Here is a 19,333-nt window from a genome sequence, read left to right on the forward strand (position 1 = left end):
TGTGTGAGTGTGTGTGTGTGAGTATGAGCATGTGTGTGTGAGTATATGTATGTGAGTATGAATATATCTGTGTATGATATAGTGTGTGTGTGTTTGTGTATATGTATGTGTGTAGGTATATGTGTATTTATGTGTATGTGTGTGTGAGAATGCGTGTGTTCAAATTTCTTTTCCTTTTCTTAATTCTGGAAAGCTATGTTGCTAAAGTCCACATCCTTTTACTTTTATCCACAGGGAAGTCATAATCCTCTCTTTAAATAGCAGCTGGTTACCATGGAAACAATTCTAATACCCCCGAATCAATATTTTGATTTTTCTGACATTTCAGGTAAAAAAAAAAAAAAGACAGGCTAAGATGTATAAAAGTCACATTTTTTTCCGGTTATAATGTTGACAGCTTGGAGTTGGTAAAAATAAGTCTTGAGCTCTATAATACACTCGAGTTAGCTCCTGATGATGAAGAACTGAGGGTTCATGAAAGATCAATCTACATATTTAAATAATGATGGATTTGAGTGTGGAAACATGTGTACATGCACTGGGACTCTGAGTTCTCCTCCCATCTCTGAACTGGGCCCTGATTCAGCCTGACCATTATTATTCTAATAACTTACCAGAAACCAGTTGGCTGTCAATGGCTTTGTAATTGTCTCTTTCCTATGAGCTCTAAAGAGAAAGGTAAATTTGCATAGAGAATGCTGTTCTGTATTTTATTGGATTCTAACCATCATGCAGTCTATGTAAAGATCATTGAACACCCACACAGCTGAGGCCTTCCTGGTCTATCCTGAGAATTCTGGCCTGGTAGTCCTTAAGTCTTAGAACCTACCAAGCAATTTTTATATCTGAGTCCTTGCTACAAGACCTGAGTCACTTTTTCATGTCTGCCTTAAAAAACAAAACAAAAATAATAGCAAAGGGCTAATTTCTGTCAGATAACTAGTTCTGAGGAGCCTTTGATGCTTAGTTGGTGAAAAGACCTGAGAAAATATTGGCTTTTAGAAATTGGCCACTCAATAGATTACAAGTAGATGAAGATCTGTTCCATTTTTAATGGAACATCCAGCCATCCAAGTGTTGATTCTGAGAGTAGGTGATCCTGATTGTAGCCCTAGTTTCCGTCTTTACATTCTTTTCCTTTCCTCATAGCAGGGATACTCTATAGATGTGTATCTTACATTCCTCCTAAGAATTGGCTGCATGGTATGGCCTGTGGCTCAACCTTTATCATCTCTGTAGTTTGAGTTCTCTTAGAACTTTCTATGTAGCCCAGGGTTATCTTGAACTCAGGATCTTTCCATCTGTTTTCAAAATGCTATGAATATAGGATGCCCCATATGGCCACTCTGGCTTGCATTCAGGCCTCATCTCTAAAAGATTTGTGCCCTGATTCTATAATTTTCTTTGGCAAACAACCTAATTGATTATGTAGGTCTGGCAGTAGAAACAGAAGATGGTTGACTTTTGGACACAGGGATCAGGCAGAATAAAGAGAAATGGAAGATGTCATGTTTAAATATTTGAGAAGACTTAAGAACAATGTTTAAAACTTACAAAAGTCCTGCCACTCTGCTTGTATTAATAAGGAAACTAAACACCTGTTGTTTTAATCAAAACATCAATATGTGCTGGAGGCTCAGGACACACTTCTAACCCAGAACCACAAGAAGAGTTCCAAATTCTAATGGATGCTAAGAAGGTAAAGAGAAATGAATTTAAACACACACACACACACACACACACACGCATGTGCGCATACATGCATGCACGTACAAAAAATGGCTGCTATTATATTCTCTGTAGCTAATCAAATTGGAAGCTGCATTGAGGATAATCAATAAGATAAACAATAAGGAAATCCTAGTGGTATAAGTTTCTCTCCATAAAAATAGAGTTTCTTTGAAATTGGATGCCATGGAAATGAGTTACAATAAAAAAAAACAATGACAATAAAAGACTAGAAATGCAATGAGCAGGCTGGGCTGTGATCTCAAGCCTTCACACTTGTATGCACACACAGTATGTTTTTGCTTATGTACTTTTGTATGTATACATGTTCACACAGACATCTAGGTGTGAACAAACAGAGTATTAAAGGAAAAAAATGTTCTTTAAAACAGAAGGAATCGTTCTCTTTCCAGGTATTTAGATGCATTGCTTAACAATTCACTGAGGCTACCTTTGGGCATCGATTAAAAAAAAATTAAGAAGTGAGTTAAAATCTTAAAGGGGCTACAAAGTTTATGCTTAGCCTTGCCTAGTTTTGTTTTGTACTGAACACTGAATTTGGGGTCCTACACACACTCCTGCAAGCATTCTGCTGCTGAACTATACCATCTGCCTTGTCTGGATTTTCTGATTGTGTATATTAAGTAAGATTGGTCATTATGTGACAACACACTACAGTGCCTCCTACCCTTGATGTTTCTTTCCTGGGACCCAGGGGAAGAAAACAGGTGTCCTGAAGTTGAATCCCTTGGAGGTGAGTGGGAAGGCACGGTGAATTTACCTTCGGCCCTCTCCAGAGGTCTCCCACTCTTACTGGCTGCAGTGCTGTTGACTGTCTCAGATGAGGTGCTAAGCTTGGTGCTGGGGTCTCGCTTGGGTTTTGGGGGTGGTTGTCTCCGCGATCCACAGCTGCTGTCATCTTCAGTGCCCCCGACTGAGTGCAGAGACTGAGATCTCACAGTGAAGCCACTGGAGCAGGGGTGTGGGAGTCTGTCCTGAGGTGCAGGCATCGTCATGAACCCCATGCGGAAATGCTTGCCCGCGTAGCTGGCGTCCTGGCCTCGACCTACTTCTCCTCCTATGCTGTAAGACAAAGCAGAGATCACCTGTGAGAAGAAAAGCAGCCGGGATATATGTGATAGCACCAGCCTGTTCTTGAAAGGTGAAAACTCTCACTGGTGAAGTAAATCATTTTACAAGGGGTTGGCGTCTAGACAAGTCTTAAATGGGATGAAAACAGTCTAGAGGTTTAATTTCTGAAAGTAAAAGGAAAATAATTTGATTAGAATCAGAAAGCTCAGAAAGTATAACATGTGTCTGCAGGTATCTTTACCTACAGATGAACTTAGTATATTAAAGGAGAAATCCTGTATAACAGATTATCTTCAGCCACTCATTTTGTCTGAAGTATATTGAGGTGAATCTTGTCTCATGACATGAAAAGTACAAGAATTTGGTGACTCCATCCGCTAGACCAGCTCTTGATGAGTGACTGGGCCTCCATTGTTTTCATGAAAACCAGTCCTATTTTGCTTGCTTGCAGTGTTGAGGAAAACCACAGAAGCAATGGCAGAAAAGGTTCTGTTAATAAGCACTAGAAGGAGAAGGAAAGAGTCAAAGGCTGGGGAGGGGGAAAAGCCAGAAGGGAGGAAAAGAGAAAGGGGGGGGGGGGGAGGGCAGACGAGGGGGGGGAGGGAAGGAGGGACAAAGTAAGACAGGGCAGGAGATGAAAGAGACTAGGAATGAATCAGAGAGAGAGAGAGAGAGAGAGAGAGAGAGAGAGAGAGAGAGAATCAGAGAGAGAGAGATTCAGAGAGAGAGAGAGATTCAGAGAGAGAGAGAGAGAGAGAGAGAGATTCAGAGAGTGAGAGAGAGAGATTCAGAGAGAGAGAGAGAGAGATTCAGAGAGAGAGAGAATGAGAGAGAGAGAGACAGAGAGACAGAAGACAGAGAGAGACAGAGAGACAGAGAGACAGAGAGAGAGAGAGACACACACACACAGACACAAATACAGACAGACACAGACAGAAACAGAGACAGAGAGGGACAGAGAGAGACATGGAGAATAGAAAAATCAGGAAGACAGGAGGAAGGGGATGTGTGAGGGAGAAGGGAAGATGGAATGGAAAAGCTAAGAAGGAGACAGGAAGAACACTGAATAGAGGAGGAAGAAGGGAACAGTGGCAATAAAGAAACATACTTCTAACTAATGACTGAATTGTCTGTCACTTTATTTTCTAAAAACATTCCCAACCCATGCATGATGTTTCAAAGATGCTTCCTTTAAGTAGCAACCCCCACCTTATAGAGGAGAAGCATTTAAGGAAGTGTAAAAATTACCTGACACTGATAGGACTCTACTTCCTAAGTATTGAGGTTGTAAAACCAATCCAAATTTAATATTTTTTAGGTTTCACATGGGAAAATATTTAGGTCTCACATGGGAAGATTTAGAAAGAGGTAACCCTCTCAGTTTGAAGTTCAGGTCATCACAGAGGAAATACTTCTTGGAATCTCTCTCTGTACTGTATGTAGTATTGACTTTTTATGAAGAAAACATCATGAATACATATGTGACCTTTTAGAATTACGATAGTTTTTCTCTATCAAGCTCATTCAATAAAAGGAAAATCTAATAGAAAAATCATGTATAGAATATTTGCCTTTAACTGACATGTGGCAATTGTAAAAAGAAACTCAGAATATATGAATTTTGTAAACTTCTTTTTTTAATTTTTTCGAGACAGGGTTTCTCTGTGTAGCCCTGGCTGTCCTGGAACTCACTCTGTAGACCAGGTTGGCCTCAAACTCAGAAATCTGCCTGCCTCTGCCTCCCAAATGCTGGGATTAAAGGTGTGTGCCACCACTGCCTGGCGAATTTTATAAGCTTCTTGAGGCTGCCTTTCTAGTATATAGGTTTATTTAAAAGTATTAAATGTTGATTTTATCTTAATTTTCATAAATGATATAATTCAAAGTAAAACTCTTAATTCTTCTATTTGTTGTGTCTTTCATACCTTTATGGTATTCATCTAAACTGTAAAATATCAGGGCTGTGGATGGTACCTCACTCATTGGTGGATAGATGAGCCTTAGGTTTAGTTTCAAACACCAATATATAAACAAATCAATGAATAAATAAGTAAATCAGTTCAGAAAACCAAAATCTAATTAGATCAATAGTGAGAAATGAAATGTTTTCCTTTTCCAAAATGAGAATTACATGTGTATTGTGGGAAAATCCAGAAGACCCAACAAGATCCTAACAATTTTATTGTAGCATTTACTAACAAAATAATTTGCTACTCCAACCCAATTTTTGTGTATGTCATGTATGTACACTTAATATTTTCTATACATGTTAATGTGTAGACACTACCCATGGCATCTTAGCAACATGGGTGGCAGTGATAAAGCTGGACAGTGGATATGCAGAAGCTCAGATGACCTCAACATGTCACTCAGCTAAACGAATTTTCATATAGAAACAGGGAGTATCCTGTTTAATGTTTCTGTGCATTTTAATGTCTGTATTTGTTTCAAGAACATCAATCAAGACACAGATGAGAAGCTTGCAAAGTGTTTTGTGGGGGAAAATCATTAAAAATTACTGGGAAAATGGGCTTAGTGGTAGAGGGGGGAGTCTTGACAGTAAGGGAAGATTCCAGTCTGTGATGCTATGGCTTTGATGTTCCCCATAGAAGATGAAATATTTGATTTCATCTAACTTTGCCTTAAATTATTTTTTATCTACATGTCTCTTCCTCATTTTCATTGTACTGCTGAACAAAAGCTGCTTTAAAGATTTATTTAGACAGCTGCCTCCTTGCCAGGAACATGCTCACCTAGGGAGATCTATGCACGTGTTAATGCACACAGGCATTTATGAGAGCTACTAGGAATAATTGTATCAGCAATTTATCTGTTACCTTTGACCTAAATAGAACCTGCACCTCTTCCCAGACAGATAATTAGCTCTGCTGCTTCATGTCAAAATTATCTATTTATCAGCGCAAAACAACTTCATGTAATGCTGCTTTTGATCATGAATTTCCTGTACTCACAGTAACACCTCTTCCAAGTGAAACACAATGCGGGCTTCAAACAATAGCAGGTAAAGATGCAAGTTGAGGTTGACCTGGCAGTGAATTCATAAATGTGAATAAAACTGTGGCTGAGAATGAGCTACATATGCCCAGGTCTTTGTTCAAGTCACAGTTAAAGACAAGCAGGAAAGACAACAACACAACTAATTGCAAGAGATTTGGAGGCATCATGAGTCGAAAGCATGCTGATTGATGATCAGGGGATGAAGGATATAGTCAGCTACTGAATCTGCTGAATGCTTGTGGGTTTTTAACAAAATACGTTAATTGCAAAATATCCCATCCCAAGGGTAAAGCATTGAATCATACCTGCAGCATTAGTGTCTATAAATATGACCTATGAGCTTGTGCCTTCAGCACATCATCTTGGGTTTCTAATATTATCAATCCAGAAACCGAGAGAGGAGGTTTCCATCATTGAGAAAACAGCTGTTACAAAGAGTTGCAAGAAACAAATGCCAGGCAAAATGACACAGATTAATCAGGCAGATCTTTTCAGATTATTGTAAAGTAGCAATTGTTTAGTACTAACTACATGTGTGTTCATATGTGTTCTAACTCACACTCTGTGCGTTCATTCTACAGTCAGCCCCTGGTGGGTTCAAATGTTCTTCTGACATGAAAGAGTAGCCATGACTAAAAACATAGTGATCCGTAAGACTGTTGTTCATATGAGGTGTGTAAGTTTTCATTTACAGTTCGCTAATTACAACAAGGGGTATATTTTGTAACAAGAAGGTGTTGCAAGTGACACTACAGTATATGGGTGTGATGGTTTGTATATTCTTGGCTCAGGGAGTGGTGCTATTAGGAGGTGTGACGCTGATGGAGTAGGTGTGTCACTGTGGGCATGGGCTTTAAGACCCTACTCCTAGCTGCCTGGAAGCCAGTATTTTAATAGCAGCCTTCAGATGGTTGTAGATCTCTCAGCTCTTCCTGTACCATTCCTGCCTAGATGCTACCATACTCCCAAACCTTGATGATAATGGACTAAACCTCTGAACCTGTAAGCCAGCCCCAATTAAATGTCCTTTATAAGACTTACCTTGGTCATGGTGTCTGTTTAAAGCAGTAAAACGCTAACTAAGACTGTGGGTATATACGTCCCTCTTACAAGTAGAGGATTAAATAGTTCATATGACAGCTACAGTGGTGTGTGTTAGAGATCTCACTTGATGAGAAAACTTATAATTATGGATGAAGTTAGGTGAGAAAATGACTACTTACTGGCCCACTGGAAGACTTTGTGTTTCCCATTCGTTGTTGATTGATTGGCTGTGTTCTCAAAAACATATAAGTTAGAAATGAAATCCTCAATTCAACTGTGTTGGGAAGTATAGCTACATGGTGGATATTTCATCAGGAAGTCTATCAAAGAGTTTTTGCTGATTGTAAAAGGGCTGAAGGTTTGTAGTTTAGCATCGTGTGCTCTTTTTTCCATAAGGCCTTAGACCAAGTTATAATAAAAACAGAAAGCCCTCACAATACGCAGCCCTTTCATCTTGGGCTTCCCAGTCTTTACAACAGTAAACTGATTGGTGTGAGCTCCAGATTTAGAGGGAGACTGTGTCTCAAAAAAGAGAAAGAAAGAAAGAAAGAGAGAGAGAGAGAGAGAGAGAGAGAGAGAGAGAGAGAGAAAGAAAGAAAGAAAGAAAGAAAGAAAGAAAGAAAGAAAGAAAGAAAGAAAGAAAGGGGAAGCAGATGCAGAGTGACAGAGGAAAACACCTGATGTTGACATCTGTATTGCACAAATCCAAACATGGCAGAATCTGCATACATATATTATTACGCACAAATAAATAAAATGAGAAGCATCCTGTTAGTTGATAATACTGCTGACCTTGATTGCCAGGAACATATAGGATGGCTTTTCCAACCAAACAGAGAAAAATATATATGGAACATGGGTGATAGTCAGTTTTGGGTGTTTCTTGGAGCTTTGGTTGCAAGCCTTACCCTTTAATAGCTGAGATATCTCTCCAGCCCTTGAGGGCCTCTCTTGCTGTTCCCTTGTGCATTTGTGAAGTTGAGAGGTCACATCCATCAACCTTGGCTCAGGGACGTTACAGTCACAAAAAGTTCCAACTTTTCAAGAACGAGACCAATCTTGTGACCACTACGGCCAGCAAATGAGTATACAAGGGTCCAGTTAATTAATGACAGTGCAAGACGGGCATGCTCAGTACACATTGCAGCCTCTACACAAACTGCAGTGATTGCAACTAGAATTTACTGCGTTGACTGCATCTGAATTTTCCCTTAGGACCAGACAGATGAGACACAGCAAACTACTGAGGGGGGTCACTTCAACTCCATCATGGGGACAATATGAGTGTATCTCAGATATGGTTCCAGAGAAAATCTTCTCAGAGGTGAACAGCTGATGCCCAGCAAGCATCTAGCTATAATCTTCAAAATATACTGCAGCCTTCTAGTCCTTGGAAGGCTCCCAGCCAATGGATGGACGTGTGAACTATGAGAGTTTCTTCCTGCTCCATTTGGGGCATCTTTGTCTCTGGGTTCCCATAGCTATAACACAGTCTCAGGTTCTTCCTGACCGGTTGTCTCTCCTTCCCATTTCTCTTTTGTAGATAACATAGCTGCACCAAGGCTGAGCTTGTCCTCCACCTCTGTATCTCCTTCCTTCCAGTCTCTCGCAGGCAGGCTCTTCAGTAAAACTCAGTTTCTCCTTCCTTGGAGACCCTGATCTGACATGACATATCACAGCCAAACCTCTTTAGACCAGAAGGCTTTACACAGAACCTCACAAAATTAGCATATTAAGAAAACAGTTGGGAAAGATAAGGACTGGGAACATCTCTGGCTCCACTGAATCAGACCAATGACATAGACGCTGAGACACTCCAGAGGGCCTGAAGATGCTCTACTGCTTGTTATAAAAATTTAAAAAAATTTATTTATTTATTTATTTATTTACTTTTTGCTGTACTAAGGGGGAAATGTAAGGCTTTACACACACTACGTCAGCAGTCTACCAATAAATAGCTCTCACTATGATACTAATACACACACCCCTAGGTGGGGATCGAAGTTGCTACGGATAGATGGGACAATGAAGGTGAATGTAGAGTCACAAGAAACAGCAAGTATCTCCAGACTAGACAGATGAATCCCCAAAGCCTTCACGATGCAACAGAAGAGCACTGGCTTTTGTACAGCATCATCATTAGAGCCGGGCGTTTCTCTCTTTGTGCTGATCCTCCTCCTTCTTGGAAGTGTACCTTTCCCTAACAACCTACTTCAGATGCAACTGTGTGTCTGGGAAACCGTGTGTCTGAATTCCGTTTCTTACTTGGGGACACGAGAACTTGGGAACCCTCTGAGAGATCTGCTGAACTCAAATGTCCACTATTCGTGATACAACCCATGAGACTCAGAAACCAAACTAGTCACAAGAAACCATTAAAAACAAACGTGAGGCTCAGAAAGAATAAATGCTTTTCTAAGTAGGTCATTCCCCTGATTCAGACTGAACATATATGTGACGCTGAGAGAGCGAGAAAACAGTCCTACTGTAGGACTCCTTGGCTCCGAGTGAAAACTACGTGGGCTGAAGAAAAAAGTCATTTGCAATAAGACTCCAGCACTCAAGATAGACTAAGCCTGACACATCTTATGTTATAAAAATAAAAACAAGTTTCATAATCTTGAATTTAAACAGGTCTGCTGCTTCTCACACAGTGGAAGTAAGGCAGAAAGATCAAGTTGTCTTTAGTCAGTCTGACTGTCATAAAACATGGAGAACAGAGTGTGGCTTAAAGCAAAGGGTAATAGATTTTTCTAGAAAAAATGGGTCACATACTTTTAAACTTCTACCCTGTGGCAGTTAATCTTACTTGTCAACTTGACAGAGACTTATAATCACCATAGAAATAAATCTTTGGCCATGCATGTGAGGGGAGTTTCTGACTATGTTGGTTGAAATGGGAAGACCCACCGTAACATGTGACCAGCACCATTCCTTGGGGTAAAGCTCCTGAATGAATAAAAAGGAGACAGAACTGGACAGTAGCATTCAGATATCTGCTCCCTAAACAGACACAAGTGACCAGCTTCCTCATGCTACTCCACTGTGGCCATAAAATTCCATCAATGATGCACTGAACCTCCTTAAGTTGTCAAGTATTTATTTTTTTAACAATAATAAGACATGAAGTGAAGGAGATACTGTCTAATGCACAGGCCTTGACATTTGAGCAATATACATGCATACATACACATACATATTACATATACACTGATATGTGTGTGTTGGTTCATGATATATCCTAAAATATCTCTCAGTAACTGAATATTTTTAGGTCCTAAATTTTTACAGTCATTTCTTAAAATTTATTAAATACTCATATTGGTCCCATAAACTCATCGCCTATGCCTGAGTGCACCTCTAACTTGCCTATAGCGTAAATCTGATATATGGAACATATCTATACTCTTAGCTTTAAAGTGCTTTCTTTGAAGCTTTGTCCTACTGAATTCTTTTAAGAAGATCATAATTTCCCTGGTGAGTCCACATATGTAAAGCACAGCATATGGTACCACAGAACCTCCCCCCCCTTCCCAAAAAAACCCTTCATGCAAAGAAAATCAAAACAAAGTCTTATATTGAATTGTAAGTACCAAGACATCTAGGCAAATAGAGTCCTTCTGTTCTGAACATTCTCAAAGGTTTGCTTCATTTTCTCAAAGCACTTATGATTATGATTGAAGAAGAAAATTTAGAAATATGAATGTTGAAAGTGTTCTGATCACCAGATGCTCATCTGTCTGCCTGTCCTCATTGGTATGATTGAGAATGTTTGATTTTTCAGATAGAAACAAACTCTTGGGAAAGGTGAGTTCTTGGGATCAGATGCCAACTTTAAATGTGGCAATGGTATATAGCTTCTATGCATAGTTTTGAAACAAACATACCAATATTTTATAATAAAGACATATTTGGTAACAACCGATAAGAGAAAAAAAGAAAAAGAAAACAGAATTCTACTCTCTGTGCACATATATGCATGCATCTTTTTAAAAGTCTGTCTAGAAAGCCAGTAGACAAACAGAAGAAGGCATACTTGTGTCTTTGGCTACTTTAGTAGATGCTTTCATCTGGCATTCTGTACAGCTAGGCTCAGAAATTCATTTCTGGTACTGATTCCAAATCTAGGGTATTTCTACCTTTGCAAACACCTGAGGCACCGGAACATTCTTTTCTATTTGCTTATCTGGTAATAAGGGCTAGGGCATTTCCAACCATAATGTAAAGGAACACATTTCAAAGAACTGAACCAACAATTCTGTAAATAACAGTGAAGTTTGCCTGTGAGCAAGTTGGTCATTTGCCCTGGTTAACCCTGTTTCTTTCCCATTCGAATTTCTCTGTGAATGAATCATGAATGCCAAGGTACCAACACTCTGACTTCATTCAGGAAAAAAGTGCCTATAGAGTCTGCATTTGATGAGTTGCTCTTCTTCTTGCCTTCTCCCTCTATGCACAAGAGTAAATGACAACCTCTGCCTCATTCTGAGACACTGCCTAGCCAACTCTAACTGGAAACTCCTGCGCAAAAACAGAGCCTTTTCCTGTTCTGACACACAGCCATACTGGTCTATGTTTAGGAAAACTGGGCATGGAAAAAGCCGTGAGGCTAACACAACATACATAGGCTAAGGTAATTGCTAAAATTGAAAGTCAGACAGAAACAGGCATAGTTACTCATGTCTGTCTCAATGTTTGGGCACCTGGTAACTATAAAAATAATATTTTCATACTCAGTACAGATAGTCAGGACTAGTGAGCACAGTGGCTGCTCCTAGGCACCCATCTCCAGCTGTGTGAGGAAACTCTTCATTGTTATAGCCACAACTGTCTTACTCTCTTTTCCTGTTGTCATGATACAATACTCTCATGAAAGCAACTTCGGGGGGGGGGAGGTTTATCTGGCTCACAACTCAAGCTGAGCTCCATTGAGGTGGAGGAGTTAAGGTACGAGGAGCTAGCAGCTCAGATCCACAATCAGGAAATTGAAAGAAAAAAAGAATCCATATTCAGCATCCCCACAGGGAATGAGTCTCCCGTCCCCAACACACAGTCAATATAACGTGTACAACACCAAAGGCATCAAAAGAAACTACCTCCTAGGTGACTCTAGGTCTTCTAAAGTTCACAATTACAATTCACCATCATGCTAGTAAATATTTGTTCAATGAAGGGAAAACAAAGGAAGTCTACCTAAGAAATAGTTAAGTGGTGGGCTTCTAGAGTGAACATACACCATTCATTCTGAAGATTAGTATTCTCCCCTAAACAGGTGGGTAGTAGAGCTTGTAGTCACCATGACTTGCAAGAATGCTTTGTCTTGGGCAGATCATAGTGACCCCCAAGCACTGTGATGAAAATTTTGGCCTTTCTTTTAAATATGGGGGATATTGATGGGGTATACAATGGTAATATTACAACATTCTACAGATCCTAAATCTAACTATGCTAGAAACTAGATCAAACCCAAGGTGCTTCAGGCATGTGAACTGCTAAATTTTATTTTATTTTATTTTATTTTATTTTATTTTATTTTATTTTATTTTAGCAATATTGTTGAAGTATTGGAACATCTGTGTTGCAGGGAGTCCTAACTGAACCAAGATGATGCTTTTGAGACAGATGTAACTAAGGAAAGGCTGATAACTTGACAGGAAAGGCAATGGATGTCAGCATGATACAATGCAGACAAACAGCACTGAACAGAAAATTAATGTGTTGCTGCATCCTTATTTTAATGCTATACATTGAAATAATTAACTATCTAGTTATATATATATGATCATACAATCTATTCTTATGTGGAAATGTGGCCCCTGTGAAATTAAGCTGTGTTCATATTTTCTTCCAAATTATTCACACACCATTACCCATAATGTCATCCCTGAGTCCCACTTGCTCATTCAAAGCCACCATCCGTGGCTTTCCTGCCTTGGGCTGAAGCATTCATTTTCAGCACTTCATATCCTCTATGATATCTGTTTTCTGCTTTTTTGCTTCTAATATCTTCACTCTTCTATGTTCTTTTCCAGACATCAATTTCCTGTGTCTGTCTATCTACTGATGCTTCTTGGAGGCTTATTCCAGGTGTTAAAATGTGTTTTTTTATATATATACTGTTTCATTCACTGTTGTAATAAACTATTAGAGAAAAGATAAGAGAAATTAAGGAAAAAGAAAAACAAAATTGTTCCAAAGACAGGAAATTATTTCCATTAGTTCCACATGTTGTATTTAACAGTATTAAGCATCAAATTTCCTTTTCCTTGCTGGAATATTTCAACTACATTCAAAATTTTGTATCATAAAAAAATAAGAAACATTAAATTACCTGTCTATTTAATGATTGTCTAAATTTAAGCAAGAGAAAAATATTTTTAATTCTTAATTATAATTATCTATATAATGGTTAAATACCTTTCAAGGGTATTATAATAAATTTAAATAAAATAAGACATTTATAGATTACCTCACAGTATGGCTGATAATATCTGCTTATAGATTGCATGTTGTGCCAAATTTCACCTCCCCAAACACATAGTTTGAGTGCTGACCGTCAGACTACAGACATTTGCAAGGGCTGTTTGGGAGAGAAGTAGGCCAGGGGAGCAGAGATCTCTTGTGTATTAATGTACTTATTAAAAAGAACTGAGCAGGCCTCCCTCATTACTTCTTCCACATGAACACACAGCTATATGTAAACTCTGTGATCCAGGAACCAGATCATCTCTGGACTCAGGACCTTTCTGTGGTCCAGGACATCCTGGACACTGAATCTACTAGGAGAATGAAGGATATTGGGTTTCCCAGGCTTAAACACTGCAAAAGAAGCCTGTTTATAAGCCACTGAATCCTGGCACTGCTTGTTTTACACCCCCTTACCTCACCTATTTCCTATTCTCTCTCTCTCTCTCTCTCTCTCTCTCTCTCTCTCTCTCTCTCTCTGTATGTGTGTGTGTGTGTTTCTCTTACTAGTCTAGGTAGAGTAAGTAAGAGCCTATGCACATATTATATAAGTCTCTAAAATCCCCTTTCACTCATTCTAAATTTCGAAAGAGACAGGCCTGTGATATGGTTCTTATTAAGGCCCAAATTCTACCCTCTTTAAGACTTATTAAGGCCTGGACAAATTCCATCATCTTTAGGACTTACTTAAAACATGACAAGCGCTTTTAAGATTAACATATGTAATTACCTATGGCACTTTAGACTCTAAAATTAAAACATTACTTAGTTCAATACACAAATAAGATCTCTGTGCTTCTTCAAGTGTTCTGACTTGGGGAAGGGAAGTTACATGAAAAATAAGTCATGATATCCTGATTCAGTTTAAATGTCACTTATACAAATTCTTAATGTGGGAGACCTTTTCCAACAATTTAACCCAAGATGAGGAGGTACGGGAACATGTTCTTTATTTGTGTCATGAAAACTAACATAGAGTTTGAATAGTTTGAGAATCTGCCCAGTTTCTAGAACTGAGCCTAGCTAGCCACATGTGGCCTTTTTTCCCATTCTAAAAATAGAAACTAGAAAGAGGATGATAATATAATGGTCTTGTACTTCCTCTGTGGAATAGAATAAGTAAAGGCTATTAGAAGTACAATTATAATTGGTTAGACTTTCTAGAGTGTACTTCATTTGTCTATTTATTTGTTTTGTTTTGTTCTTTTGAGATAGGATTTCTCTATGTAGCCTTGCAAATGAAATTTCATTTTCACTTCTACTTACCCTGTAGAACCAGGCCTAGAACTCAGAGAGATATGCATGCCTTTGCCTCCCATCTCCTGGGAATCAGATGGGACCACTCTACTTTGGAAGTTATTCCAGTTGATCACTACTTACAAAAGTAAAAAAAAAAGTAAATAAATAAAATAAAGAAAATCCATATCACTCTCACCTGAAAAACAAACCATGAGATTGGCCTGGCCAGTGACCTCAAAGAACAACAGACTATAGAGCCATCCTGAACTCAGCATCATGTGGTCAGGAGTGTTCTTAGAGGAAGCACCATGTCCATACAAAGAAAGAAGACTTTGGAACCTTAATCACCACTGAGGATTCAGGAAATCCTGAGATAGGAAGTGGCTTTTTAGCCCATGCTGAACATGAGTGAGGCATCATGAGATGAAGCCACTGGGTGCTGACACTTGGAATCTGGAAAGCTCACACAATGTGACAGGGCTAGTCAGGCAGACCTTCACAGGACCTTATTGCCTTGTAGCTCCATTGCTAGCCCAGAACTTGGCTCAAAGGGACAGCTACTAAGCAAACACTAAATGGATGGATGAGTCTGTATATCTTTTGGAAAACCCAAGAACTTATAGGAGTCTTAAGGAATGAGTCGTGTGCTGATTTTACTTACTGGTGTGCTTTATTCTCCCTTTCATTAGATTGCCATTTTCTGTATTAATGATGGAGAAGGCAGAGACCTTTGAATGTTCATGAGCTGTTTGTCTGCTATTAGAACCACTGACTTAAATTCTGAGATCTAGATAATCCCCTCCCTCCTCGTTCCTCTTGTCCTGCTTTAGGATTACAGCATTCATCACTTCTAGGCTAAATTAATGTCTCTGCCTCTTAGCTAATCTTCCCCCAGTGATGCCAGGCTCATTTCCAAGTGCAAATTTGCACATGCCACTTGAAATAAAACCCCTTGGAGAAGGTTTCTTTTTTTTTTTTTTTGGCCTAATACTTTACTGTGATATAAGAGGTCTTTTCAGAGTCCTGGATCCTCTATAGATAACTCATCTTTTTCCATCCTGACCCTAAACATCTTCTAGCAGAATGTATTTCCACTCTACTACAGCTCCAGATTGTTGTTAGAAAGAACATTCAGGACTAAAACACAAAAGGTAAGGTGACATATGACCTCAGCCAGCAGTCACACAGCCCCCTCTGATGTTCCTTTGGTTAAATCACATGGAGAATTTTTGTCCCAATGTAGCATCCTTTGAGGAAACTTTCCATCATCAGATGGGTTTCACCAAGGCTAGACTCCAAGCCACTTCTCTGTCAGAGGATACTGCTCTTCCTGTCCAGAGACAGAAATAATCCAACGACCCTTGTGTTATTTCTCAAGGTCTTTCTCTAGATCTTAAATGTCAGCACACAACCCCACTTTATCAACTCTTTAGGTGATCACCGTAACTGATCACCAAGCTCCCTGAGGGCATTAGAAGCTCCCTGAGGGATTGTTTGCAGCAAATAATCATCGGGAGGACAAAATAACAGAAGCAAAGGGAAGTCATGGCCTCCTGAGCGAAAAAAATACAAGCTATTTTTCAGAACCTCCTAGTTTTAAATTCTTTTGGCCTTGGCAGTCTCAAACAGACATTGAGAGGAAGCTGTGAGGACTCTGGGAGGCAAACAGGATTAGCCAAACATTATTTTATTATCTGCAGAAGTCCTACCTTCCCATGCTATTTCCCATATCCGAGTAGCCAATTTGCAAACTTAACACACCTAAAATTCAAGCTCTGTTACTGACTAGCTATCTGTCCTTGGGGATATTAATTTTTTTCAGTGTTACTTTCCTTATCTCAAAAGGGAGGCTCAATATCTGCCTGTCGTATGGTTTTTATAGATAATTTAGATGCCTGAGATAACACAGTAGAAGTTCTAAACAAATCTTCTTTGAACCAACCTCTGGAGTGGATCTCATTCTCCTTTAGCTTTGTAAAGTATCTTAACTGAGAGCCATGGAATTCTAAGAACAGCAGCCAAGACTCTGCTCTTTGTTCTGCCCACACACTTATACTCTGGAGATGAAATCATACGCATATGAGAGTCAGTTACCTTTGCTCTCAAATCTCAAGGCGGCTTGCATGTGATCCTTGGGGGTAGAATACACTCTCCTACTCATGCTAACATACAAAGTATTGCCATGGATTTGGAACAAATGGAAGTCACAGATGTCATGGTCTTCAGAACAATTCGACTATTCACTATTTCCACCAGTCAAATGGTAGCTTGTGACTTTCCAAGCTTAGATAATCATCTATGACACGGCACTTGACACACATCATAAATAAACACTTCTTCATACCATCATCATCACCATCAACACCATCACGACCATTACCACCACCACCACCACCACCACCACCACCACCACCATTGTTTTATAAGCAAAATTAGCAAAATGTCTACTGTATTTTTCAAAATCTGGATTTCCCATAATCTTGGCAGTAAAAGGATTGGTATGACCCAAAGTTATTTCTGGCTTCACATTTCACAGCCAGGAAAATGAGTTATCTTGGAATTTGTAAAGCTCCCAATTATACTGCCAGACATTCATTGACCTTCTAGCAGAGAAATGGTATAATTTGCCAAATAAAATCATAGCACTGGAATGAAGCAAGCTTTAATGTCAGCTCTGTCTCAGACATAAGATTTCTGTCCTCCTCAAACTTTTGTAGGATGTGCTTCTTCAGACCGTGGTGCCTTGTAATTTAATGGCCACGTCAAACTTCTTGGTTGAAAGCTTAAAGACTGTATAGAAGGTACAAGGAGCTTCAATGTGCTTAAGCATGGTGAAATGCCTCTTGCTAAATATTCTGCTTAGAGTTCAGAAAATATTTTTAAACTTTAAACCAAATCATGATGGAGAGGAAAAAAAAATGTGCCTCAAAAAAAAAGAAACTTTGACCATGCATGTCAAAAATTAATATTGAAATATGGAACTGTTGAGGACTAAAAATGTACTGGTTTCACCCAAAATAATCCAATGTCTCTCTAAAATATCAGTATGACTTAAGGTTCCCCTTGCTTATAGTTAAGATATTGCTATAGATCTAAATGCCCATGCCTTGTGATGATTGAAAGATTCAAGAATTATTGGTTCAGTGAACTCAAAACATGACCACCTCAAAGTATAACTCACTGAGAATGTACTGAGTTCTGGTTTCCTTCACCACTCCTGTTACCTTTATTGAAAGTGTCTTCTGTAGCATCACCATGCCCTCATTCATAGAGACTAAGAATTTCCAAGCTTCTGCTCATTTCCAAGAATTTGATACTTATGTTCTGATTATATATACTTGATCAACATATACTAATAATTCTTTACTCTCCTATTAAGCATTCACACACGCTGCCTGTTTTCCAAGCTGTCTTCAAGCCTTTGCATTATTGTTTCCATGTGGATAATGTATTGATTACACTCTTCATTTCTGTGGCCAAATACCAGCCAGGATAAAACTTAAGGGAATTAAAGGTTGTTCTATCTCATAGTTCAAAGCTCATCTATCTCATAGTATTCAGCTCCTCATTGTGGGGAATGTGTGACTGCAGTAGCTAGACATGGCTCTTCATATCGGATCCACCACAGATAGGCTCCTCTCATTATACCCACAGTCAGGAAGCAGAAACTGATTTACTTTGGCTTAGGGCAGTTTTCCTGTATATTCACTTTAGGGCCACAGACTACAGAATGGCATCTACTTCCCATCTCAGTTAACCTAATTTAGATAAGCCCTCACGGATGTGCCCAGAAGCTAGCATCTTCAGGAATTTTAGACTATGTCAAACTGACAAACAAATTAACCACCACAGCCACTCACACAGACTCTCTTGGTATTCCCCAGCAATTGGAAAATACTCGTAAGAGATAAATAGGATAAAGTCCTGCTCTTTAAAGTCTTTGGGCTTATCCTTGAGACAGAGCAGCTAGCTCCCTTGTAAGGCAACTGAGGCTTTGTGTGACCCAGCCTAGCCTTCTTTTGCATTTTATTTTCAACTCATATGATATTGCTGCCATAGGGTTTTATCTTCTTCAGAATACATCTCCATTTAGAAATATATCTTATTCATCAAAGCCTACATTGAACACTAGTCCACCTCTGAAACTTCTATCAGTTACATCTTTCTTCTACAGATTGAACATCTTACCCATTGTTACTTCCTGTTTTCATCATATCTATCTTACGCAAACGTAAAGTTCTAGAATTCTGGAGGAAGAAGATCAAATGCTGCACATCCCTCTCTCTCCTATACATCTAACATGCTTACCTAATATAAAAACATAACTGCTATGCTATCAGGTATTTAAAGGAAATTCAGACCCACATTAAAACATTAAAAGTCTATAATTAATGAGTGAGTAATTTCTTGATATACATTAAAGGGTTTAAATGTCTAAAGTTCATCTTCAATAGTATAAATGGAAAAAAGCAAAAATATTGTAAAACAGAAACATAGAAGGAAACAATAGGGCAAAATATAGAGAATTATATGTCATCCCAAAACCCCCACTTCTGTAGAGAATGGTAAAGCCACTCTCTTCCAGGAAGAAGCTTCAAAATGGGACTAGTAAGTAAATCATCTTTAATCTGCGTGTCTGCAGACAAGAGACTATTGATCTTTCTCTGTCTCTCGGTCTCCCCTAACCTCTCTCTCTCTCTCTCTCTCTCTCTCTCTCTCTCTCTCTCTCTCTCTCTCTCTCTCTCTC

General features: G+C 39.0%; 1 protein-coding gene across 3 annotated transcripts in view; it reads right to left on the bottom strand.

Annotated features, from left to right (window-relative positions):
• The window catches only part of Nyap2 (neuronal tyrosine-phosphorylated phosphoinositide-3-kinase adaptor 2), a 245,039-nt gene that overhangs the window by 140,357 nt on the left and 85,349 nt on the right, over positions 1-19,333 (bottom strand). For 2 of the 3 annotated variants that reach the window (XM_028789454.1, XM_028789456.1), the window contains one exon: positions 2,510-2,811. In XM_028789454.1, coding sequence (XP_028645287.1) covers positions 2,510-2,811 — 302 coding nt within the window. Of the gene's footprint in view, positions 1-2,416; positions 2,812-19,333 lie in introns of all 3 variants that reach the window. The other variant, XM_028789455.1, reaches the window with a different exon arrangement.

Source organism: Grammomys surdaster, unplaced genomic scaffold (assembly GCF_004785775.1).
Source record: "Grammomys surdaster isolate TR1022 unplaced genomic scaffold, NIH_TR_1.0 125833, whole genome shotgun sequence".
Taxonomy (NCBI): Eukaryota; Metazoa; Chordata; class Mammalia; order Rodentia; family Muridae; genus Grammomys; species Grammomys surdaster.